The sequence below is a fragment of the Monocercomonoides exilis genome, assembly GCF_001643675.1.
Source record: "Monocercomonoides exilis strain PA203 chromosome Unknown scaffold50-658552, whole genome shotgun sequence".
Taxonomy (NCBI): domain Eukaryota; phylum Preaxostyla; order Oxymonadida; family Polymastigidae; genus Monocercomonoides; species Monocercomonoides exilis.
In genome coordinates, this window is record NW_027150595.1 from 210089 (window position 1) to 235003 (window position 24915).

The window sequence follows — 24915 nt, forward strand, 5'->3', positions numbered from 1 at the left end:
ATGTTATTTTAACAGACAAACACCAAACAGAGTTAGCTCAAAATGCAACTCTGTTATTGACAAAAGTGAATAGCTTGATAATGTTGGTGGACGAACCACATTTGATTTTTCAACTGCAGCACAATCAAATTCCAAAGGCATTTTTTCATGTGGAATCAATGAAAGCGATCCGTGAAATACTATCAGCCATTGTTTAACTCCACTTATTCCAGGCTGTGCAAAAGAAGTCCAGATATTTACAGTAATAATAACAGAAATAAGAAGTGAAGATATCGAAACCAACGCTGTTGTGATATGTGGACAAAGTGGTGTGAGTGCAACTATCCAAACAGAATTAGAAGCAGCCAATGTTTCTCTCATTGCAGTTTCAACAGGAACTTGCTTTTGTGCATGGCTCAGAATAAGTGAATCTTAATAACCCAAGTGTATTTGAGAAGAATGGAACTTATCATGTTAAAACAGGAGGCTGCTCAACTCTTTTCTTTCTAAGTCTGCTGTTTTCGCGAAGCCTCCATGATAGTTCGATTTGCTATTGTTCCTTTATCATCTGCTCATGTTCTCCAGTTAAATGTCAACAATGTGTGAGTATCACTGATTGAATTTCCTCGGATAACTGTCATTTTTATAATTTCACATCATCTGGGTCTGTTTTCTCCAGCTATTGTCTTTTCTTCGCTTTCAGTTCCATGACTGATGATACCATCTCTTCTCCTGATCTCTTTTGGGGAAAATTGAATGTTTTTATTAAATTCCATTCAATCTGACAGAAAAACAATTCTCAAACTATTTTCGTCGTCATCATCAACCTTTTTTTCTTCTTATTCCTCATTTTTTTATTCTTTTTCTTCATCGTTTCCTGCCTTTTTTGTTTCGAATGTTTTTTAAGAAAATTATGCTTTCTCAAGATTTGAGATATATATATTTCATTCGAACATTTCTTTGAATGAAAATGACTGCGATAAGAAACAGGAGATTAAAGAGAAAGAATAAGGAAAAGAAGAATGCAACGATGAAGATGACAACACTGATGAAAGTGTTTGATGAGAAGTTAAATGATCAATCCCATCAAATCATGGATCAAAGAACTGCAACATGCTGTTGATCACCAATTCCATGTTCTTTAGGAGATCTAAACGATGTTCTGAAGAAGCAGATACTGATGAATCTTGGCAAGATATAATTCCTTCTCCATCTTCAATATCATCGTCTCGTGAAACTTTACACTCACTACCCGTCCCACAGCAGCATCCCAAATCATATCGACACGTCTTCCTCATTTCTCTTCAGCTGCAACCCCACCAATGCCACGAGCAGCCGCACCATTTGAAACAGCGCCCTCTGCCCTTCTTTCTTCACCACAGCCAACTGCACAGCATCCACTCACCACCTCAGCCCAACCAATGCTCTCATCCATTTTCACGCAGATGCTATAGAAAGCACACTCACCGTGCATTGCGGTTTCTGCTTTCACTCCTTGTAATCACTCTGTATTCTTTCAACGTTAGAGGAACTCTCCAGTGAGTTGCATTACACATATAAGGAAGCCCAAGACACAATAAGAAGAAGTCGTTGAACTGACACCTCTCCAGCACCGAAACAAATGGTGGCAGACAGCACGTCGATAGATAAAATGAATCCAAAAAGTTCCGAAAAAACAGACACCTGTGGAGTCTGCAAATTGCAAATACACAGAAGAGATTCCCTTTGAACAGACTTGATCTTTCTGCAAGCTTCTCCCGATTACAAACACGAAGAAGAATACATATCAAAACAAAACATGAAATCATGCAGAGCTTTAATCGCCTCCTTCCGCTTCGCTGCTTCTGCATGGTGGTTATTCAACTGAAATATGAGAAACACAGATGACTTTGCCCTTGCTTTCTCCAACTGCAATCATTTGAACACAACAAGAACCATCTAGATCTTATTCTAAAACGCATCTTTGACAGCACGATGTTGAAAAACAATAGAAATGATTTCTTATCAACGGTGAACTTCTTGTACATGAACCTCCATGTCAGTCACATATCCGCAAAAAACTTCCGGAATTTCTTTTCATTGTGGATCATTTCCCATCGCACAGTCTCGCCCTTCTTCTGCTCTGATTGCTTCTCTTCCAGCCACTGAACAACAATTGCCTTCCCTGCCTCTTTCTATTCCACTGTTAAAGTTGCAGTTAACATCCAGTCCTCCTGCTCTCTCTTCGCATCCTCGTGCAGCGACAGCGGAATCCCAAGCACTGCACTTGCATCTCTTTCTTCTGCCATGTCCCCCTCCTCTGCCTCCTCGTATTCTCCCCCTCCGCTTCTGTTACTCCTCCTCCTCCTCCCCATCCCATCCCTCCCTCTCCCCCCTTTCTCCTCTGCCCCGCCTTCCCTGCCCCCGCCAATGTCCCCCCGCAACACCTGCTCTTCCACCTCCTTCGCTTGCCCAGCCTGCCTCCCCACAATTTCTTCATATAAGACCTTCTTTTTATTCTTCTCATTCTCCTTTTGCGCAAGTGCTGTCTGCTGCTTCTCAATCAGATACTTGAATTGCGCCTTCTGTTCAATTATCGTCAGTTCCTGCACTTTCGACAGCTCCAACAGCATCTTCGTTTCCTCTTCCATCTTGTTTATCTTCAACAGCACAGTTGCTTCCACTCCTCCTTCACCACCACAAATATCATTAATGCCACCGCCATTAGCCACAGCTTCGTTCTTCTCAGATCTTTCGATGATCCCAGATTTAGATCCCCTCCTTTTATCTTCTCCTCCAAGCAGTTTGCTTCTCACGCAAAGTGGGGACAATGAAGAAAGCAGGGCAACATGCATTCCCAACACCACCAGTTTCTGTGCGCAATCCACACTCACCACTCCTCCTTGTTGGGCTCTATCTTCTTCTTCATCTCCACCAGCTGTTCCATCAGCTCCTTCACCTCTGCACTTATTTCTGACACATCTCCAGAATCTTCCTCGCAAGTTCTACCACCATTGCCTCAATCTCCTCCACTTCACATACTGCAACACCTCACCCCATCACTTCGTGATCCTGCTTCACCACCACACACCTCGACTGCGACTATCACCATATCTACAGTGAAGGGTCAAACTGATCGTAGATCGACGTTAATGCATTCACATCCGCCTCCGCAAAGATCCGCTTGCTCAACGAATTCGTGCCCACAGGCTCGGCAAGAGTAGGAAGTGGAACCACTCTCAAAACTGAAAATGTCTCCAAAAGCACCACAACATACCCACCATAGTTTCCGTAGCGCACATGGAAACAACGGAATTCCATGATCAAACACCCCAGTCACTTTCTTATTTTCGCTTCTTTGCCCTCACAATGGAAAGGCTGATCTGTATTCAGCATGAGCTAAAAAGATGTGAAAGTCATTTCAGAATCTTTTCATATTGCAAAGTTTGGAATTTCAAATAATGTCAAGTTGTATTTTGGTGGATTTGAGACATGATGGATAAAGTTGATATCAATAAAATCTGAAGATAAAAGGTTTAAATGTTCGTTCTCTGTGGAAAATATTGTTTCACAAAACTACGAATTGTTTTATTTTATTTCTTGTCTGTAAAAAAGCTCCAAATCCTGTGGTGTGTGTCTAATAACTGATAGAACGATTCAAAAATTAGTTGTATTTCCTTTCTGATTAACATTTTGTTCAATAAGGCTTGGAAAATTTTCACATTTAACTCGGATTATTCTAATAACAATACGTCTATCCACAGCGATTTGGGACGATATTTTTTGCTTTATGAATTTTGTACTATTCTGAATATTTATTAATATTTCTCAATTCTGAAAATTTTCTATGTTTTTTTAACACGTGAATGAAAGATTTCTCTTGATAAGGTTGTGGGAAAAGTTTTGAACAAATTGTTGTTTTTTTCATAAAAGAAAAAAATTATCCCCATTTTATTGGTGTGTTGAGAGATATAACAGCAGAAGAAAAACATTTATTCACAAAGAAACAAAAGGTTAGCAAACGTCTTGTAAATACTTGCTTCTTTTCTTTTTTATCCAGTGGATAATCATTTTCATGGATTTGATTTGGATGATTATTTTTTTAATCACAACTTTTTTCTGGGTGTTGATTATTCAAAGGTTGTTTGCCATTGTGAAAAGACTTTGTTTTCAAGTGCTAAATACGTCTCAACTGTTTCAAAAACAAATGTCTAAGCTACATTGATGATGATGATCTCTTGAAAATGGCTTTTCTTTTTTCAGTGTTCATTCGCTGATTTTCAAAGAAAATTTTTGAATCGAAAATGATGAATAAAAAAATGTGATTTGAAAAATAATCTCTTATATGAAAGCTTAAAACTTTTGGAAAAAAAAATTCGCAGGAAAAGAAGAAAGTCAATGATAAAAACAAAAAATTATTTCAATCCTCGATTCTTTCTAAAAACAAAAAATATTGAAAAAAATTCAGAATAAGGAAATTAATACATTTCTCACAGATCTTATTATTCTTTTTTTCCATCAGGCATGCGTGAAGCAAAAAGTATGACAAAAAAGAAATAGGTCTTGATCAAGAAAAATGATCAAGAAAAAATCATAGCCCTATCAATTATAAATTTTAGTTTTTAACTGGTCGAGATACACAAAAAATTATTCAAAATCGAAAAATTTTAAAACAACATTAAAAAACTTAAAATTAAAATTGAAATTATTTTTTCGAAATTGGAAAAGTAATTAATTTGTTCAGAATTTCAATTCAAGTCAAAACAAAGGAAATTATATTGAATCAAATGTTGTTATTACAAACGTTAAATTGTTGGAAATGCTTTTCTTTCATTTTGAATTACTATTTTCAATGATTTAGACTGATATCCATCCATCCTTTTCTTATTTTGAAAATTGAAAATGTTTTATGATATCAAATTCAAATGCAATTAATGAAATCGAAAACATTTCGTTTCAAATAAATGAGATTGATTTCTGTCTTTTTGTGAGTTAAACAAGATAAAGAATGATCATGTATATTTTGTTTCTTGCAAAATATCTTTTGTCTCCTGAGTACATGTGAAGAGTTAATAAATAATGAATTTTTTCTTATTCACTCTATTGAACACAAAAAACACCACAAATACATCAAAAATACTTTTTTCTGATTGAAATTAATAATTAACTTTGATCATTTACATAAAAAAAAAAAAAAAAAAAAAAAAAAAAAAAAAAAAAAAAAAAAAAAACAACGATCATTGATTTACAAAATTTATTCAAATATTTCGATCATGAATTAAACATTTTCGATTTTGGATAATAATTTTGATGTTGAATTGAAGTTTTTCGATGTTGTTTTAAACTTCTTCGATGTTGAATATTTTTTGGTGTTTATGAATCTCAAAAAAAAGTTCGGGTTTTTTAAAAAGTTAGGGTTTAAAAATCACCCTGTATGAATAGACATAGATATTTAATGGATCACTGAAGTGAAAATAAAATATGATGAAAAAAAAAGAAAAAGAAAACGATTTGAATGAAGTTCAAAGAAAAATAATTGAAGTGAAACTTACTCTTTTTGAAAAGCCTTCATTTTTTCGCTTTTAATCAAATTAGTAATTTTTTCATTTTCCACGAATTTCATTCTTTTCACTTCATAGAACTTTCCTTCAATCACTACTCCATTCATTACCCAATCTACAGACCAAAAATCAACAGTTTGAGCTAACAACTCCACCTCCACTCCCTCAGAAGTCAGTGAAGTCGGTGAAATATGTGTGTCTCCTTTTGATTTTCCTTTTGTACTTCCTTTTTTATTTCCTTTTGTGTCTCCTTTTGTGTCTTCTTTGCAACATGAAAATATTGCATTGCAATTGCCTTCTTCTTCTTCTTCTTTTTCTCCTCCTTCTCCTTCTTCAATCAATTCTTTGCCATTTCTCATGCTTTTCTGCTTATCGATGGATGCAACAGAATCAGAAGGATGAGCAGAAGGAGAGGGAGAAAATGGGAGAGTGGAAGAAGAGGAAGAAGAAGAAGAAGAAGAGGAAGAAGAAGATCGAGTTTGGAGACTATAGAAACGACGAACAGCTTCATATCCCCTCGTTTGGGGGTTTAAAACACGAACAAACGAAAGAGGAGGCACAAAAGGATGGAAAGGTGTTATTTTGGGCTCGGAAAATGCATTCATTGAAGAAGCATCTTTCAATGAAGAAGAAGAAGAAGAAGAAGATATTGATGAAGAAACCTCTTTTTCCTTCTCTCCTTCTGCAAAATTCTTCTTCGAAGCACGAAGTTGTGGAGCAATAAAAGGTGACGCACAAAACAGACCATCAGCCGAATCAGTTGCTTCTGAATCTTCTGCTTTCTCAGAATTCTCTTTGCTTTCTTTGTCTTCCTCCATCCTTCCTTCTTTTCTCTCTTCTTTTTTATCTTCTTTTTTATCTTCTTTTTTATCTTCTTTTTTATCTTCTTCTTTCTCCATTCGAATATCAGATTCTGCTTCTTTGACTTTCACTTCCTCTTCTACATCCATTCCTATTGATGGCTCCTTCTTGTTCTCCTTTTCTATTTCTTTCTCTCTCTTTTTTTCTTTCACTTCAGCATTTTCTTTCTCCCTTCCTTTCTTTCCTTCCCCTTCTCCTTCCCCTTCTTCTCTCTTTTTTTCCTTTTCTTCTCTCATTCCTTCTCCTTCTCTTTTCATCCTACTTTCTCTCAGCTTTTCTGCTTCCTTCCTCAAAATCGCTTCGGCTGCTGCGTCTCCGTCGCATCGAAGAAGACATTGAATAAAATCTCCCAGTGATAAATTCGCTACATCAACACCTAATTCATATCTCAAATAAATAAATAAATAAATAATATTGTTGTTTGTTGAATTCAAATAAAATATTATAAAATTAAATAAATATAATGATAACAATAACATTGTCAGTATTTTTTTTTTGAAATTGTATGCATACTGTTCTCTGTCATTCTCCAGAAGCATCGTTTCCTCAAAAAATCGCTGCCAAACACCTCCAAATGGAACCTTATCATGCAAATAAGCAGTGTCAGCCTTTGAAATCCTCTCATTTTCTTCATGTTGAACATTTTCGTTCATGTCAATTGGCGAATCGCCAAACGGAAGAGGATCAAGATAACCATTCGAAAGAAGAGATGGCGAATAAACGAACCAAGGATCGTTAGACAACCCAAATTGCATAAGAGGAGCAATTGTGGAAGGAAAAACTTGTTTCACATCAGTGACAAAATATGAAAATGAGACTTTTTCCAAATTCCCACCATCTTGCGTGCGAATAAAATAACTAACGCTGGCTGGATATTCTGGAAGAGGTTCAGAAATGTGAACTGTAACTAGAAGTCCACTCATTTCTTCAGGATATGGAAAATTCGGCATGAAAAAACCACTATGCATTAAAACAGCAACAAGATCGGAATCATCTGCATATGGACCACTTCCCCATATTTTTCGTGTATAAACATTTGGATTTCGTACAGAAAGAAACTGTAAAATTTTGAAAAATTGGAATTTTATTATTAATAACATTTTGGGAAATAAAAAGACCTTTTTCTCAACATAAACAACGATATCAGTTTCCACATCCAACGATGCTACGTCAAATAAATTTCTCGTGGTAATCATTGGATCATATTGAATATCTGATTAAAAACAATTCATAAAAAAGGATCGTTCAAAACAAAGAATATGAATTCAAACATGATGGATCCAATTTAACCTTCTTTCTTGTGCGAAGGGATGGTCTAGAATCCACAAATAAAACTAAATCAACCGAAATAACAGATATTTAACTTCACACTTTGTCATTTAACAAAAGTTATTCTCTTGATCAAGTTTCAGTTTGAAGCAAGAACTTTGTTAATGATTTTCAAATTTCATTCTTCTAAATTCATCTTTAAAAAAAACAAAAAAAAAATTTGCTGAAAACTTTTTTCAGACGTACAAATTTTACATTTTCGAAAAAAAAATGAATTGATTTAATATTAAATGTTAAACAAAACAGTAAAACTCAAATTCTGTTCAACATATCAAAATATATCACAAACCCTATACTTTCAATGGAAATGCATAATTTTCGAAAAGTCGAAAATTAAATAGATATGAATGATAATTTCAACATAAAAATAATTTTACCATGTAACTAAATATTTATATACATTTCAAAGAAAAAAAATTGGTAAAGTTTTCTACACAAAAACACATAGAAAATCACTTCACATTCATTTTACAGCAAGATTATTCACAAAAACGAGAGATTTTGAAATTAAGAAAGCGAAATCTTTTAAAAAAGGATAGATACATTCTAAACATATTTGATTAAGAAAGAGAAAGAGAAAGAGAAAGAGAAAGAAAGAAAGAAAGAAAGAAAGAAAGAAAGAAAATAGAAAATAGAAGTTTAATACATAAAACCATTCAATCTTCAAAAGAAAAGAATAATTAAAAAAGGATATTTTTGAATTTTAAGCAGTCAAAAAACACTTTCAAAACACATTAAAATTTAGAAAAAACAAAAATAACAACAAAAAATACTAAAAAAAAAAAAAAAACCAAAAAATCAATTTAAATTTGAACATAGCCAGATCAAAAACAACAGATAAATAGGCATAATTAATGGAAAAATGAAAAAAAGAAAAAGAAATTATTTATAATGCATAAAAAATAGAAATTATGGTAAATGTCAAATTAAGATAAAGGATAAAGGATAAAGAATAAAGAATAAAGAATAAAGAAAAAGAAAAAGAAAAAGAAAAAGAAAAAGAAAAAGAAAAAGAAAAAGAAAAAGAAAAAGATAAAATTAAGGAAAAAAAAAATATTATTTATCACTCCAATTTCAAACACAAAAAATTATGAAGAAAAAAAGAAATTGAACAACATCTTTATTTATTTCTTTTCCCCCTTCTTCCTCTCTCAATTTTCTCCTTTTCAATTCTTTCATCTTTTTATCATTTCTTCTTTTCCTTCTTCATTTTCCCCTCTTCGTTATTTCTTCTCCTTGCTTTTTCTCTTTATCTTCCTTCTCTCTCTCCCTCTCACCCTCTCCCTCTCTTTTTCTTTCTCCTTACTACTTCTCCTTTTCTTCTCCTAACTTCTTCCCTTTCTTTCCCTTCTCTCTTTCTCTTCCTTCTCCCTTATATTTTCTTCTTCTCCTTCTCTTCTTCCTTCTCTTCTTCCTCTTTCTCTTCTTCCTCTTTCTCTTCAGTTTTCTCCTTCTCTTCTTCTCTCTTCTCTTCTTCCTTCTCATTCTCCTTATTTCTTCTCTTCCTCTTTCTCTTTCTCTTCTTCTCTCTTCTCCTCCACATCAAACAAAAGATATTCGCTTCCCAAGCAAAACACATTGAAATTTTGTGTGTCAAAAACAGCAGCCGAAAAAGGGCCTGTTGAATGAATTCGATTCAAAACAGAGAAATTCTTATTCATTTGGTTATTGTTATTCTTTTTCTGGTTAAGAGAAAGAGAAAGAGAAGAAGAATTTGAAGAAGATGACGACAATTGAGAAGAAGATGTTGATTTTACAAATTTTTCCTTTGAATTTTCATTCAATTTTTGATTTTCTTCTTCATCTTCTTCTTCTATTTCTTCATCCAACTTTCTCAAGCAATCACAAAGTTCAGGGAAGAAAGAGGAAGAAATGCTAATTTGAGGAATATTTTGATTGAGAAGAGGAGAAACAGGAGAAAGAGAAGAAAGAGAAGAAAGAGGAAGAAGAAGATGATGATTAATCGATTGACACTGAGAAATAAACAAATTCATTGCATTTTCTGCTTCTTCTTCCTCATCAATGAAGAATGAGGAGGAAGAAGAAGAAGAAGAAGATTTCGGAGAAATAGAAGAAGAAGAAAACGGAGAAATAGAAGAGGAGGAGGAAGAAGAATTAATATTTCCTTTCTTCAACTGCATAAAAAACATTTTTTCTCCTCTTCTTTTCCCTTCTTCCACATTTTCATTGACTTCTTCCACAATTCTAATCAAATTACTTCCAATTCTTTTTATTTTCTCTTCTCTTTCTCCTTCTTTTTCTCCTTCTCTTTCTCCTTCTCTTCCTTCTTCTCTTCCTTCTTCTCTTCCTCTCCTTCTCCTCTCCTCCTTCTTCCTCTCCATTTTCCTCTTCTCCTTCTCTCTCCTCTCCATCTTTTTCATCTCAAATATCATTTCTTTCCTCTCAAACATGACAATTTGCTCAAATTGCTTCAAATCTTCAGAAGAAGGTGAAATTTCTTCAATGATACACCTTTTTTTCCTCTGAACGAGAACAAAAATAGACAAAACTGGCAATAAAGGACAAATAAATGAGCGGAAAGAAGAAGAAAGAAGAAGAGAAGGAGGAGAAATGAGAGCAGAAGAGAGGGAAGGGAGAGGGAAGAAGAGGGAGTGGAGGAGAGAAGAAGGAGAAGAAGGAGAGGAAGAATTTTGAGAAGAAAGAGAAGAATTAAATGAAGAAGAAGAAGATGATGATGAATGAGATGAAAGAGATGAAAGGGAAGAAGAAGAAGAAGAAGAAGAAGAAAGAGGAAGGGGATTGAAAACAGAAGGTTTTCTCGTGCCAGCAGGAGAAGTGACGATGTTGGCATTGATTGCTTCCACAATCACATCAGACACTGATTGATATCTGAAGAGAGGGGGAGAAGAAGAGGAAGGAGAAGAGGAAGAAGAAGAAGAAGAGGAAGAAGAGGAAAGAGAAGAAGAAGAAGAAGAAAGAGAGGAAGAAGAAGAATTATAAAGAGAAGAAGAAGAATTTTGAGGAGAAGAAGAAGAAAGAGAGGAAGAATTAATGTTCATATCTCTTCCATTGCAGATATCAGGACATCTTCTGATCAGCCAGATAGAGAGAGAATCAACAAGAGAAGCTAATTGAAGACCCATCAGAGCAGATGTAGAAGAGGAAGAGAAAGAAGAAGAAGAAGAAGGAAGGGAAGAAGAAGAATTAAATGAAGAAGGGGATGGAGGAGGAGGAGGAGGGGGAGGATGAGAAAGAGAAGAAGAAGAAAGAGGAGAAGGAGAAAGAGAAGGAGGAGAAAGAATAAGATTAGCGAGATGAGAAGAGAAGAGAAGAAGGATGTTAGTAATGATGGAGTTGATGAGGAAAGAGAAGAGAGGAGGAAGAGAAGAAGATGATGATGTTGAAGATGATGAATTTGAAGAAGAATTAGATGATGATGAAGAAGATGAAAGAGAAGAAGAAGATGATGATGAAGATAAAGAAGATAAAGAAGAAGAAGAAGAAGAAGAAGAAGAATTAAATTCTTTATTATTATTATTATTATTATTAATATGATTAGAATTTCTATTTCCTTTCCCCTCCTCAACGAGAGAAGAGAATAAATAAACCAAAGAGAAATATATTTCGTCTAATGAAGAAATCAGCCTTCCGAATGGAGTTTTTGAGCTATCATTGATGAGAGGGATGGGAGGAGAGACAAAGAGACTGAAGAAAGGAAAGAAGAAGAAGAAAAAAAAAGAGAAGAAGGAGAGGAAAGAAGAGAAAGAAAGAAGAGAAAGAAAGAAGAGAAAGAAAGAAGAGAAAGAAAGAAGAGAAAGAAGAAATAAAAATAAATTAATAAACAAAAAATGAAAAAAGAAAAAAGAAAAGAAAAAAGAAAGGAAAAGATATAATTCGAAAAAAATTAAAATTCATAATATCATAATCATAATCATAATTTCATTCGTTCATTCGTTCATTCTCTTTCTTTCTTTCTTTCTTTCTTCCTTCCTTCCTTCCTTCCTTTCTTTCTTTCTTTCTCTTTCTCTTTCTCTTTCTCTTTCTCTTTCTCTTTCTCCTTCTCTCTCATCATACCTTTCATCTTTAGCAGGATTCAAACTCTTCCATACTTTCTTCATCTCTTCTTCTGAAACTATCATCGACTTCACTAAATATATCGCTTTATCTTCATTTTCTTCTTCTTCTTCTTCTTCTATTTCTTCTTCATTTTCTTTGTTTTCTTCATTTTCTCTTTTATTTTCTTCATCTTTTTCTTTATTTTCTTTATTTTCTATATTTTCTATATTTTCCATTTCTTTCTCCAATGATGAAGAAGATAATGATGAAGAAATCGAAGGAGGAGGAAGAGGCAAAGGACGAGGAAGAGGAGGAGGAGGAATAACTTTCTTCTTATTTTTCTTCTTTTTCCCTTTCTTTTTCTCTTTTTCTTCTTCATTTTCTTCTTCATTTTCTTCATTAAAATCATTATTATGATTAATTAAATGTTTCAGAATGCAATTTGAGAAGAAGAAAGAAGAAAGAAGAGAAATCAACTGAGACAACAAGAAAAGCAAAGATTGGATCATGTTTGTGGTTAATTGGAAGATGAGGGTATCAAACTGGAGGAGAAGAAGAGAAGAAGAAGAGGAAAGTGAAGAAGAAATTAAATTAGAAGTTGAAGAAGAAGAAGAAGAAGAAGAAGAAGAAGAAGTTTGAGAAGAAGAAGAAGGAGGAGGAGGAGGAGAAGAAGAAGAAGAAGAATTAATCGAAGTAAATAGAGGAGCCGGGGCAGAAGGGGCAGCAGAAGGCGGAGGAAGAGGAGGAAGAGAAGATTTAGAGGAGAAAGTGAGTGAACGGGTTATACGAGAAGAAGAAAGAGAAGAAGAAGAATTTAATGAAGAAGAATTTAAAGGAGAAGGAGGAGAAAGAGAAGAAGGAGGAAGAGGAGGAGAAGAAGAAGATAAAGGAAGAGGAGGAGAAGGAAGAGGAGGAGGGGGAGAAGGAGAAGGAGAAGGAGAAGAAATAGAAGAAGAAGAAATAGAAGAAGGAGGAGGAAGAGGAGGAGGAAGTTTAGATTGAGATTTTGAACCAAACGCAACAGGACGAAGAGAAAACGGAGATTTCTTGAGAGAAGAAGAAGAAGAAGAAGAATTTAATGAAGAATTAGAAGAAGAAAGAGGAAGAGGAGAAGGAGAAGAGGGAGAAGATGAAGATGAAGAAATAGAAGAAGATTTTGAAGAAGAAGAAGAAGAAAGAGAAGAAGAATTTTGAGAAGTATTTGAAGAAATTTTTGATTTTTTCGTTAACTTTATCAATTTTTGAGAGTGAGGAAGAAGAGGAAGATGAGAAAAAGAAGAAATAAGAGAAAGAATGGTGATGATCCAATAGAGAGAAGAAGAAATGAAAGAGGAAGAAGAAGAAGATGAAGAGGAAGAGGAAGAGGAAGAATTTAATGAAGAAGAGGAAGAAAATGAAGAATTAAATGAAGAAAAAGAAGAAGAAAGAGAAGAAGAAGAAGAAGAAAATGAAGAAGAAGAATGAATAAAAACGTCTTTTTGGAGAGAAGAAAGAAGAGAAGAGAGAAGAAGAGAGAAGAAATTGATGATTGGAGAAGCAAAGAGAAGAGGGTTAGGTTTGGAAGAAGAAGAAGAAGAAAGAGAAGAAGAAGAATTTAATGAAGAAATGGAAGAAGAAGATGAAGAAAGAGAAGAAGAAGAATTTAAAGAAAAAATAAGTTTATTTCTTTGTTGAGAGAGAAGAGAATGAAAGAGAACGATGATGGCACACGAAGAGATAGAGAGAGGGAGAGAGAAAGAAGAAGAAGAAGAATTAAATGAAGAAGAAGAAAGAGAAGAAAGAGAAGAAGGAAGAGAAGGAAGAGAAGAAGAAGAAGAAGAAAGAGAAGAAAGAAGAGAAGGAGAAGAAGAAGAAACGGTATTATTGCGAATTCTGCTTAAAGATATAGAAATAGGAATATTGAAGAATAAAGGATGAGAGGAAAGAGAAGAAGAAGAAGAAGAAGAAGAAGAAGAAGAAGAATTAAGATATTGAGAGAACAAGAAGGATAAAGGTGTTTTTGGTTTGAGAGAATAAAGAGAGAGAGAAAGAGAAAGAAAAGAAGGAGAAGAGAAGGAAGGAAGAAGAGAAGAGAAAGAAGAAGAAGAAGAAGAAAGAGAAGAAGAAGAGGAGGAGGAAGAAGAAGAAGAATTAAATGGAGAAAGAGAAAGAGAAAGAGAAGAAGAAGAAATATAAAATTTTGGAGTGAAAGACACATTTTCATTGAAAAAGAGCGGGAAAAATGATTTTTCTAATAACCGTTCAATATTTTCTTCTTCTTCTTCATCATCATCTTCTTCCTCCTCTTCTTCTTCTTCTTCTTCTTTTAATACTTTTTTCTCTTTCATTTTATTCTCTTCTTTCTCTTTCTTTCTTCTTTCTTTCTCTTTCTCTTTCTCCTTTTTCTTCTTCTCCTTCTCTATTTCTTTTATTTTCGCTTTCATCAACAAAAAGAATGAAGAATTATACGTTTTGTTTCTTTCCTTTTCTTCTTTCTTCTTCTTCATCTTCATCTTCATTTTTTTCATTTTCTCTTCTCTTTCTTTCTTTCTCTTCTTCATTTCTTCTTTTCTTTTCTTTTCTTCTTCATTTTCTTCTTCTCCTTCTTCTTCTTTCTCTTTTTCTCCCTCTTTTTCCTTCTCTTTTTCCTTCTTCTTCTTCTCTTTCTCTTCCATTTCTTTTATTTCTCTTCTCAATTCTTCCATTTCTTCTTCTAATTCTTCCTTCTCTGTTAATATTTCTTCCTTCTTCTCTTTCAATTTCTTCATCTTCTTCTCTTTCTCTTCCATTTCTTTCTCTAATTCCTCGATTTTCTCTTCCATTTCCTCCTTTTCCACCTCTTTCATCTTCATTTCTTCTCGCAATTTCTCGTTTTCTTCTTTTAATTCTTCGTTTTCTCTTTCTTTTCCTTCTTTTTCTTCTCTTTCTTCTTCTTTTCTTTCTTTTTTCATTTCAAATGGAGACATTTCATTAGAATTTCGAAGGAAAATCGCATTTCCTTTTTCTTTCTCTTCTTTCTCTTCTCTTTCCTTCTCTTCTCTTTCTCTTTCTCTTTCTCTTTCTCTTTCTCTTTCTTCTCTTTCTTCTTTCAATTTCTTTATTTCTTCCTTCTTTTCTTCTATTTCTTTCTTCATCTTTTCTTCTTCTCTTTTCTTTTCTTCTTTCTCTTTCTTCATTTTCTCAATAATTTCTTTGTTTTCTTTTATTTCTTCTTTTTTTTCCTTCAGTTTCTTCTTCATTTCTTCTTCTTTCTCCTTCATTTCTTTCATTTCCTTCTCTTTTTCTTCCATTTCTTCTTTTAATTTCTTCTTCTCTTTCTTCTCTTCTTCTCTTTCTTTCTCTCTTTCTTCTTTTTCTTCTTTCAATTTCTTTATTTCTTCTTCTTTTTCTTCTATTTCTTTCTCTTTCTCTTCCATTTCTTTCTTCATTTCTTCCTTTTCTCTTTCTCTTTCTTCCTTCTCTTTCTTCATTTTCTCAATAATTTCTTTGTTTTCTTTTATTTCTTTCTTCTTTTCTTTTATTTCTTCTTCTTTTTCTTTTTTTTCTTCTTTCAATTTCTTCATTTCTTCTTCCTTTTCTTCTCTTTCTCCTTCTATTTCTTCTTTTTCTTTCTTCATTTCTTCTTTCTTCTCTTTCAATTTCTTCATTTTCTCTTTCATTTCTTCCCTTTCTTCTTCCATTTCTTTTATTTTCTCTTCTTTCTCTTTGATTTCTTCTTCTTTCTCTTTGATTTCCTTCCTCATCTTTTCTTCTTCTTCTTCTTTCTCTTTCTCTTTCTCTTCTTCTCCTTTCTTCTTTTCTTCTTTCATTTTTTCTATTTCTTCTTCTCTTTTCTTCATTTCTTCTTCCATTTCTTTCATTTTCTCCTCTTTTTCTTTTATTTCTTCTTCTCTTTTTTCTTTCTCTTCTTTCATCTTTTTTATTTCTTCTTCTTTCTCCTTCTTCATTTTTTCTATAATTTCTTCATTTTCTTTCATTTTCTCCTTCATTTTGGTTATTTCTTCTTCCATTTCTTTTCTTTCTCTTTCTCTTTCTTTCATTTCTTCTTCCATTTCTTTTATTTTCTCTCCTTTTTCTTTCATTTCTTCTTCTCTTTTCTTCGTTTCTTCTTCAATTTCTTTCATTTTCTCCTCTTTTTCTTTTATTTCTTCTTCTCTTTCTTTCATTTCTTCTTCCATTTCTTTTATTTTCTTCTCTTTTTCTCTTCTTTCTTCTTCTTTCTCTTTCATTTTCTTTTCAATTTCTTCTTTTTCTTCTTCTTTCTCTTTTATTTCTTTCTTCAATTTATTAATTTCTTCTTCTTTCTCTTCTTCTCCTTTTTCCTTTTCTTCTTTCAATTTTGATATTTCTTCTTCTCTTTCTCTCAATTTCTTTTCTGTTTCTTTCATTTCTTCTTCTTTCTTCTTTTCTTCTTCTTCTCTTTCTTCTTTCTCTTTCTTTTTCATTTCTTTTATTTCTCTTTCTTTTTCTTCTTTTTCTTCTTTCAATTTCTTTATTTCTTCTCCTTTTTCTTCTATTTCTTTCTTCATTTCTTCCTTTTCTTTCTTCTTCTTCTCTTCTTCTCTTTCTTTCTCTTCTTCCTTTTCCTTCATCTTTTCTTTCATTTCTTCTATTTCTTTCTTCATTTCTTCTCTTTCTTTCTCTTCTTCTTTCTCTTTCTTCTTCATTTCTTCTATTTCTTCTTCTTTCTCTTTTATTTCTTCTTCTTTCTCTTTTATTTCCTCTTCTTTCTTTTTAATTTCCTCTTCTAATTTCTTCTTCTCTTCCTTTTCTCTTTCTTTCTCCTTCTCCTTCTCTTTCTTCTCTTCTTCTTCTCTTTCTTTCATTTCTTTTATTTCTTCTTTCTTCTTTCTAATTTCCTCTTCTAATTTCTTCTTCTCTTCTTTCTCTTTCTCCTTTTCTCTTTCAATCATTTCTTTCTCTTCTTCATTTGTTTGTTTCCCACTTATCAAAAGATTTATTTCTTCTTTCTTTTCTTCCATTTCTTTCTTCATCTTTTCTTTTTCTCTTTCTCTTTCTTCTATTTCTTTCTTCATTTCTTCCTTTTCTTCTTCCTTTTTCTTTATTTCTTCTTTTAATTTTCTCTTCTCTTCTTTCTCTTCTTCTATTTCCTTCTTCATTTCTTCCTCTTCTTTCTTCATTTCTTCTTCTTTCTTCTTTATTTCTTTCTCTTTTTCTTCTTTCTCTTCTTCCATTTCTTTTATTTCTTCTTCTTTCTTCTTCAATTTCTTCTTCATTTCTTCCTCTTCTTTCTTCATTTCTTCAATGATTGCTTCATTTTCTTTTATTTCCTTCTCTTTTTCTTCCATTTCTTTCTTCATTTTCTCTTCTTCTTCCTTCTTTTCTTCCATTTCTTTCTTCATTTCTTCTTTTTCTTCTTTCAATTTTGATATTTCTTCTTCTTTCTCTTCTTTTAATTTCTTCATTTCTTCCTCTTCTTTCTTCATTTTCTCGATCATTTCTTTCTTTTCTTCGATTTCTTTCTTCTTTTCTTTTATTTCTTCTTCTTTTTCTTCTTTTTCTTCTTTCAATTTCTTCATTTCTTCTTTCTCTTCTTCTCTTTCTTTCTCTTTCTCTTCTTCTTCTTTCTCTTTCTCTTTCTTCATTTCTTCTTCTTTCTCTTTCTCTTTCTTCATTTCTTCTTCTTTCTCCTTTATTTCTTCGATTTCTTTCTTCTTTTCTTTTATTTCTTTCTTCATTTCTTCCTTTTCTTCTTCTTTCTCCTTCATTTCTTCATTTAATTTCTTCATTTCTTCCTCTTTCTCTTTTAATGCTATTGTTATGATTTCTATTGATTTCTCATATTCTTCTTCTCTTCTTCTTTCCTTTTCTTCTCTTTCTTCTCTTTCTTCTTCCATTTCTTTGATTTTCTCTTCTTTCTCTTTTATTTCTTCTTCTTTTCTTTCTTTTTCTTCATTCAATTTCTTTATTTCTTCTTCTTTCTTCTTTATTTCTTCTTCCTTCTCCTTCTCCATCTTCTTCTTCTCTTCTTCTCTTTCTTTTATTTCTTCTTCTTTCTTTTTAATTTCTTCTTCCAATTTCTTCTTCTCTTCTTTCTCTCTCTCTTTCTCTCTTTCTACCATTTCTTTCTCTTCTTCTTTCGTTTGCTTTCCAAATATTAATTTATTTATTTCTTCTTTCTTTTCTTCTATTTCCTTCTTCATTTCTTCTCTTTCTCTTTCTCTTTCTTCCTTCTCTTTCTTCATTTCTTCCATTTCTTTCTTCTTCTCTTCTTCTTCTTCTTCCTTTTCTTCTAATTCTTTCTTCATCTTTTCCTTTTCTTCTTTCAATTTCTTTATTTCTTCTTCTCTTTCTCTTAATTTCTTTTCTGTCTCTTTTATTTCTTCTTCTTTCTCTTTTATTTCCTTTTCTTTCTTCTCTTCTCTTTCTTTCTCTTTCTCTTCCATTTCTTTCTTCATTTCTTTCATTTCTTCTTTCAATTTTGATATTTCTTCTTCTTTCTCTTTTATTTCCTTTTCCTTCTCTTTTATTTCTCTTTCTTTCTCTTCTTTTTCTTCTTTTTCTTCTTTTTCTTCTTTTTCTCTCATTTTATTTTCTTTCTCTTTCATTTCTTTCATTTCTTCTTTCAATTTTGATATTTCTTCTTCTTTCTCCTTCATTTTTCCTTCAAACCTTCCAATAGAAATAGCAATTTCTTCTTCTCTTCTTTCTCTTTCTTCTTTCTCTTTCTTCATCTTTTCTTCCATTTCTTCCATTTCTTCTTCTTTCTCCTTCAATTTCTTCTTCATTTCTTCTTTCTCCTCTTCTTTCTCTTTCTCTTCTTTCTCTTTCTCTTCCATCACCTTCTTTATTTCTTCTTCTCTTTCTTTCAGTTTCTTTTCTATTTCTTTTATTTCTTCTTCTTTCTTCTTTATTTCCTTTTCTTTTTCTTCTTTTTCTTCTTTCATCTTCTTTATTTCTTCTTCTCTTTCTTCTTTTTCTCTTTCTTTCTCTTCTTTCTCTTTCTTCATTTCTTCTTTCTCTTCTTCCATTTCTTTTATTTCTTCTTCTTTTTCTTTTAATTTCTTCTTCATTTCTTCCTCTTCTTCTTCTCTTTCCCTCATTTTTTCTTTTATTTCTCTTATTTCTTCTTCTCTTTCCTTCATCTTCTTCTCTTTCTCTTCTCTTTCTTTCTTCATTTCTTCTTCTTTCTCCTCTTTTTCTTTTAATTTCTTTTCCATTTCTTCTTTCTCTTCTTCTCTCTCTTTCATTTCTTTCTCTAATTTCTTTATTTCTTCTTCTTTCTCTTTTATTTCCTCTTCTTTCTCTTTTATTTCTTCTTCTTCTTTTTCTTCTTTTTCTTTCAATTTTTCTTTCATTTCTTTCATTTCTTCTTGCAATTTTTCATATTCTTGTTTAGCAACCTTTTCCTCTTCTTTCTTTTCTTCTTCTTCCTCCTCTTTCTTCACTTTCTTTTCCTTCTCTTCTTCTCTCTCTTCTTCTTTTTCTTTCATTTTCTCTTCTCTTTCTCTCTTTTCTTCTTCTTCTTTCTCCTTCTCCTTCTCTTTTTCTTTCTCTTCTCTCATTTCTTCTTTCTCCTTCTTCATTTCTCTTATTTCTTCTCTTAACTTGTGATTTTGTGTTAAAAGTTCTATAATTTCTTTCTCTTTCTCTTTCTCTTTTATTTTCTCTTCTTCTTCTTTCTCTTTTTCTTTTTCTTTCTCTTCTTTCTCAATGATTTCTTTGATTATTGCAATTTCTTCTTCTTCTTTCTCTTCTTTTTTCTCTTTCTTTTCTTTTTCCTTTTCTTCTTCTTCTTCTCTCTCTTCCATTTCTTTCTTCTCTTTCCCTTTCTCTTTCTCTTCTTTCTCTTCCTTCCTCTCTTCATCCTTCTCTATATTCTTTTCTTCTTCTTCCTTCTTCTTCTTCTTCTTTGTCATTTTCTTCTTCTTCTCTTTCTTTTTCTCTCTTTCTCTTTCTCTTTCTTCTTCTTCTTCTTCTATCAGCATTCTCAGTTGTTCTATTGGTGTTAATGAATCAAGTAAAATAGAATTCACTTCAATTGGGTGAGAAGAAGAAAGAGAAGAAGATAGAGAAGAAGAAAGAGAAGAAGAAGAAGAAGAAGAAATTAAAATTTCTTTCTCTTTCTCTTTCTCTTTCTCTTTCTCTTTCTCTTTTCCTTTTCCTTTTCCTTTTCCTCTTCTTCTTTCTCCTTCATTTTCTTTTCCTCCTCCTTCTCTTCTTCTTTCCCTTCCTTTTCCTTCTCTTCTTTCTATTTCTCTTCCTTTTCCTTCTCCTCTTTCTCTTTCTTCTCCTTCTTCTCTTATTCCTTCTTCTCTTCCTTCTTCTTCTTCTTTTATATCAATTTCTGTTATTTGTGGAATAAATCGTTGATTCTTCATTGAATTTTGAGATTTTTGTGATTTCTTCATTTTCTTTCCTTTTTTCATTATTTCTCTTCTTTCTTCTTCTTTCTCTTCTTCCTTTCTCTCTTCTCTTTCTCTCTCTTCTTCTTCTTTCTCTTCCTTTTTCTCTTTTTCTTTCTTCTCCCACTTCTTCACAACTTTATCTTTTTTCTCTTTCTTTTCTTCCTTCTCTTCTTCCTTTTCTTTTTCTTCCTTCTCTTTAAATTTATCTTCTTTTCCTTCTTCCCTTTCTTCTTCTTCTTCTTCTTCTATTTTGGGTGATGGAGGTAAAGATAAAGGAAGAGGAAGAGGAGAAAGAGGAGAAAGAGGAGGAGAAAGAGAAAGAAGAAGAAGATTTTCGTTGTTATTACTATTATCTATTTCTTCTTCTCTTTCTCTTTCTTCTCTTTCTTTTCCTTCTCTTTCTCTTTCTCTTTCTTCTCTTTCTCTTTCTCTTTCTTCTCTTTCTCTTTCTTCTTCTTCTTCTTCTTCTTCTTCTTCTTCTCCCTCCAACAAAAGAGGAGGAAGAAGAGGAGGAGGAGAAGGAGGAAGAGGAGAAATAACCTCAAGAAGCGGAGATGGAGGAACTGATAACAAACTTTCTGATACAGATGTTAATTCTTCTTCTTCTTCTTCTTCTTCTTCTTCTTCTTTCTTTTCTTCTTTCTTTTCTTTCTTTTCTTTCTTTTCTTCTTTGATTTCTTCTTTCTCTTTCTCTTTTTCTTTTTCTTTTTCTTTTATTTCTTTCTCTTCTTTCTTCTCTTTCTTCTCTTTCTTCTTTTCCTTTTTCTTTTTCTCTATATTTTCTTCCTTTCTTTCTTCTCTTTCTTTTTCTTCTTTTTCTTTTTCTTCTTTTCCTTTCTTTTCTTTTCCTTTTTCTTCATTTTTCTCTTTTTCTCCTTCTTCCAATGAAATTGGTGGTATATCTATTGGTGGAAGAGAAATATCTTCTAATTCTTCAATTTCATCTTTTATTTCTTTTATTTCTTCTTTTTCTTCTTCCTCTTCTTCTTCCTCTTCTTCTTCCCTTTCTTCTTTCTCCTCCTCCTCTTCTAACTCTATTTCATCATCGTTATCTTCTTCTTCTTCCTCTTCTTCCTCTTCTTCCTTTTCTTCTTCCTCTTTCTCTTTCTCTTCAGTTTTCTCCTCCTCTTCTTCTCTTTCTTCTCTTTCTTCCTCCTCCTCTTCTTCTTCTTCTTCTCTTTCTCCTTCTCCTTCTTCTTCTCCTCTTTCTTCTCTTCTTCTTCTCTTCTCTCTCTTCTCTCTCTTCAATGCAATAAATGATTGCAACATTTTTGTCATTTCTTCTTTCTCTTTTATTTCTTCTTCCATCTCCTTCATCTTCTTCAGAAGTTCAGAAATTTTCACTTCTTCTTCTTCTTTCTCTTCTTCTTTCTCTTCTTCTTTCTCTTCTTCTTTCTCTTTCTCTTCTTCTTTATTTTCTTCTTCCTTGTTTTCTTCTTTCATTTCGTTTATTTCTTCTTCTCTTTCTTCTCTTTCTTCTCCTTCATTTTCTCTTTCTCCAACTTTTTCTTCTTTTATTTCTTCCTTTTCTCTTTCTTCCTTTTCTCTCTTCTCTTCTCTTTCTTCTTCTTTCTCCTTCTTTTCTTTCTCTTCTCCTTCTTCTTTCTTCATTTCTACAACTTTAACAATCTTTTCTTCTTCTTTTCTTCTTTCTTCTTCTTCTTTCTCTTGTTTCTCTTCTTTTTTATCTTCTTTCTCTTCTTCGTCTTCTTCGTCTTCTTCGTCTTCTTCGTCTTCTTCTTCCTTCTCTTCCTTCTCTTCTCTTTCTTTCTCTTTCTCCTTCTCTTCTTTCTCTTCTTCTTTCTCTTTCTCTTTCTCCTTCTCTTCTCCTTCTCTTCTCTTCTCCGTCTTCTCCTTCAACCTCATCAAAAGTTCTATTGTTGTTTCTTTCTCTTTCCCTTTCTCCTTCTTCTCCTTCTCTTTCTCTTTCTTCTCCTTCTTCTTATTCTTGTTCTTTTTCTTCTCCTTCTCTTTCTCTTTCTCTTTCTCTTTCTTCTCTTTCTTCTTCCTTCCTTTTATTCTTTCCTCTTTCTCTTCTTTCTCTTCTTTCTCTTCTTTCTCTTCTTCAATTCTTTCCATTATATCTTCCTCTTCTTTCTTCTTCTCTTCTTCCTTTACTTCTTCTTTTTCCTCTTTTTCTTCTTTTTCTTTTCCCTTTTCTTCCTCTTCCTCCTCTTCCTCTTCCTGTTCTTCCTCTTCCTTTTCTTCCTTTTCTTCCTTCTTCTTCTCTTTCTCTTTTTCCCCTTCTTTGATTTCTTCTTCCTCCTCTTCATTTTTTAATTCTTTATGCTCTTCTTCTTCTTTCTCTTCTTTTAATTTCTTCATTTCTTCCTTCTCTTCTTCCTTCTCTTCTTCTTCCTTCTCTTCTTCTTCCTTCTCTTCTTTTTCTTTCTCTTCTTCTTCCTTCTCTTCTTCCTTCTTTTTCTCTTCATTTTTCGTTTCCATTTTCACTTCTTCCTCATTTTCTTCCTCTTCTTTCTCTATTTTCTTCTTCTTTTCCTTCTCTTCCTCTTCCTTCTCTTTCTTTTCTTTCTTTTCTTCTTCCTTCTCTTCTTCTTCCCTTTCTTCTTCTTCTTCTTCTTCCTCTTCCTCTTCTTTCACCTTTCCTATAATCTCTTCTTCTCCCTCTAATTCTTCCTCTTCTTCTTCTTCTGTCTCCATTAATCTTCCTTCCATTTCTTCTCTCTCTTCTCTCTCCTTTTCTCCTTCTTCTCCTTCTTCTCTTTCCCTCTCTTCTTCTTCTTCTTCTTCCTCTTCCTCTTCTTCCTCTTCCTCTTCCTCTTCTTCCTCTTCCTCATTCATCTCTTCTCCAAGCATCATCTTCAGCATCCGATGAATCTCTCTTTTCTCTCTCTTCCATTCTTTCTCTCCTCTTTCGCATTCTTCACAATATTTCGTCTTGTCCTCCAATTCTTTTCTCATTTTTCGATTTTCTTCTTTTTCTTTTTCCACTTCTGTTATTAATTCTTTGATCTGTTCCAGATATTTTCCGATTTCCGCCTCGGCTGCCAATAACTTGCTTTGAGCACTAGACACAGAACTCGACGCTGCACACTCAAGTTCAGACGGTTCTTCTGACGATGAAGCAGAGAAACTGCCCTTCGAAGGAGGGACTGATATTCTTGTTGTAGCAGAAGTTATAAAATGAATAGTCGTCATTGGATCTGGACGAAAATGCAAAATCGTGTTGAAGTTACCTGTAATCCCTTCGAGAACAAGTTTCACTGCTTTCAAAAGTGTTGTTTTTCCAACATTAGCTTCAAGTTTCGTTAATTTCTTTGATAAATAAACTGGTCCTAAATCAATTGAAACTTCTCCAATAAATTCATCTTTTTCTAGAAGACGCTTCTGAATTGCAAAAATCATTGGCTTTGGATTTGGCAACCCTGGTTTTGATTCAACAATTGTTCCTTCAAACGTAAAAACTTCATTTCCAAAATAAACTGAATTTTGTTCAACAGTTCGTGACGTTGTAAAACTAGCCAGTTTTTTACCACGCCTCCATTTCAACAAAAACAAGTCATTTTGCAAATCATTGGGAATGGGCCCAAGGCTAACCGCTCTTATTTGAAACCATTGTTTGATGTGTTTTCCAAATAAACTCATCTCAAATTGATATCAAAAGAGCACAATAATTCCTTAAAACTGTAAAAATGCTTCTTCGATATCAGATAATTACTAAATCAAACAACGCAAAATACTGTTTAGGTAAATTGGAGAAATTAGAAAAAAAATATACTTTTCAGTTAATAATTGTTGTTACGTAATGGGATAAACGATTTTTTTTTTTTTTTATTAAAAGTTTCCATACTCATTGTTTTTTTTTTAAAAAAAGAAAGAAAATATAAAAGAAAAAGAAAAAGAAAAAGAAAACAAAATCTTCAAAAAGTTATTCATTTTCTATTGATGTCTGAGGAATTTCCTAAAATGTTGCGCAATAATAAATACAGAAAGGATATGTTAAATGAATATGTATTTTAAGTGGAGAAGTGAACGTTTGAAATAACATTCTTGCGGGTCGTATCAATTCCATTTAAAATTGAATAGATTCCATGTTTTGCTCAGTTAGCTTTTGATAAAGTGAATATGGATTGCTCGAACAGATAATTTAATCGGCTGATCGATAATAACATAGCAATCCAGAGCGATGAATCCATATTTGAATATACATTAAATATTCGCTTGAATTCACAATAGGCAAATAATCCGATGAAGAGCAAATAAAATTTCCGCCAATATCAATAAAAGACATGCAGCATTAAGAATCATCTCAAAGCGAATTCTACATAAAAATTAAACAAAAATTAATAAATTGAATGCATTTGACGATTCATTGCAAATTGATAAAAAAAACGATGACACTTTTTTTTTATAAAAAAAGAGAGAATCATACACATAAACCTGGAAAAACATCATGTACACGTGCCAACATCCAACTATCAAACGAATCAAAATGAAAATGCTCAAAAACAATTTATTTTCATGAACATTTCCAGAAGTTTCTTTTTTGTCAAATTATCAACAGTTTCACCAAATTAAAAAAACAAATGCAAATGCAAACCAAATTCACTTCCAATATATCCAAAAAGAGGAAATAATAACAGAATTGATAAAAATTCCACCCACATTAAAGCAATTGGTAAAGGAAATATAATCACTGTTTCATTTCCAAAATTTTGAAAATATCGCAACGGAAATGAAAAATATAAATAATTAAATAAATAAATTGCAGCATACTCTTTACTAAATACATCACCAATGAAAATGCATAAAAAATGATATCTGCAATAAATTCTACTCTCAAAAGCAATTGCAATTTTACAGAAGCATTCTACGTATTT

At 32.5% G+C, this 24915-nt stretch overlaps 3 protein-coding genes across 3 annotated transcripts; all 3 read right to left on the bottom strand.

Annotated features, from left to right (window-relative positions):
* Positions 1-2153: 2153 nt before the first annotated feature.
* On the bottom strand, positions 2154-3279 carry MONOS_16041 (uncharacterized protein; the record flags this gene model as incomplete). Its single annotated transcript, XM_067868950.1, has 2 exons — positions 2154-2931; positions 3092-3279. The coding sequence occupies 2 exons, from the start codon at positions 3277-3279 to the stop codon at positions 2154-2156; spliced, it is 966 nt and encodes a 321-aa protein (XP_067720903.1).
* Positions 3280-5393: 2114 nt separating this feature from the next.
* Positions 5394-8089, bottom strand: MONOS_16040 (uncharacterized protein). The gene is made up of 5 exons (XM_067868949.1): positions 7752-8089; positions 7652-7695; positions 7499-7593; positions 6894-7438; positions 5394-6767 (listed from the first exon to the last, which is right to left on the bottom strand). The coding sequence occupies exons 1-5, from the start codon at positions 7757-7759 to the stop codon at positions 5507-5509; spliced, it is 1953 nt and encodes a 650-aa protein (XP_067720904.1). The 5' UTR covers positions 7760-8089; the 3' UTR covers positions 5394-5506.
* A 1110-nt stretch (positions 8090-9199) lies between these two features.
* On the bottom strand, positions 9200-23942 carry MONOS_15859 (uncharacterized protein; the record flags this gene model as incomplete). The annotated part of the gene is made up of 3 exons (XM_067868760.1): positions 23814-23942; positions 11745-23752; positions 9200-11375 (listed from the first exon to the last, which is right to left on the bottom strand). Exons 2-3 carry the CDS (start codon positions 23678-23680, stop codon positions 9200-9202), a joined length of 14112 nt encoding a protein of 4703 aa, XP_067720905.1. The 5' UTR covers positions 23681-23752; positions 23814-23942.
* Between the last annotated feature and the right edge of the window lie 973 nt (positions 23943-24915).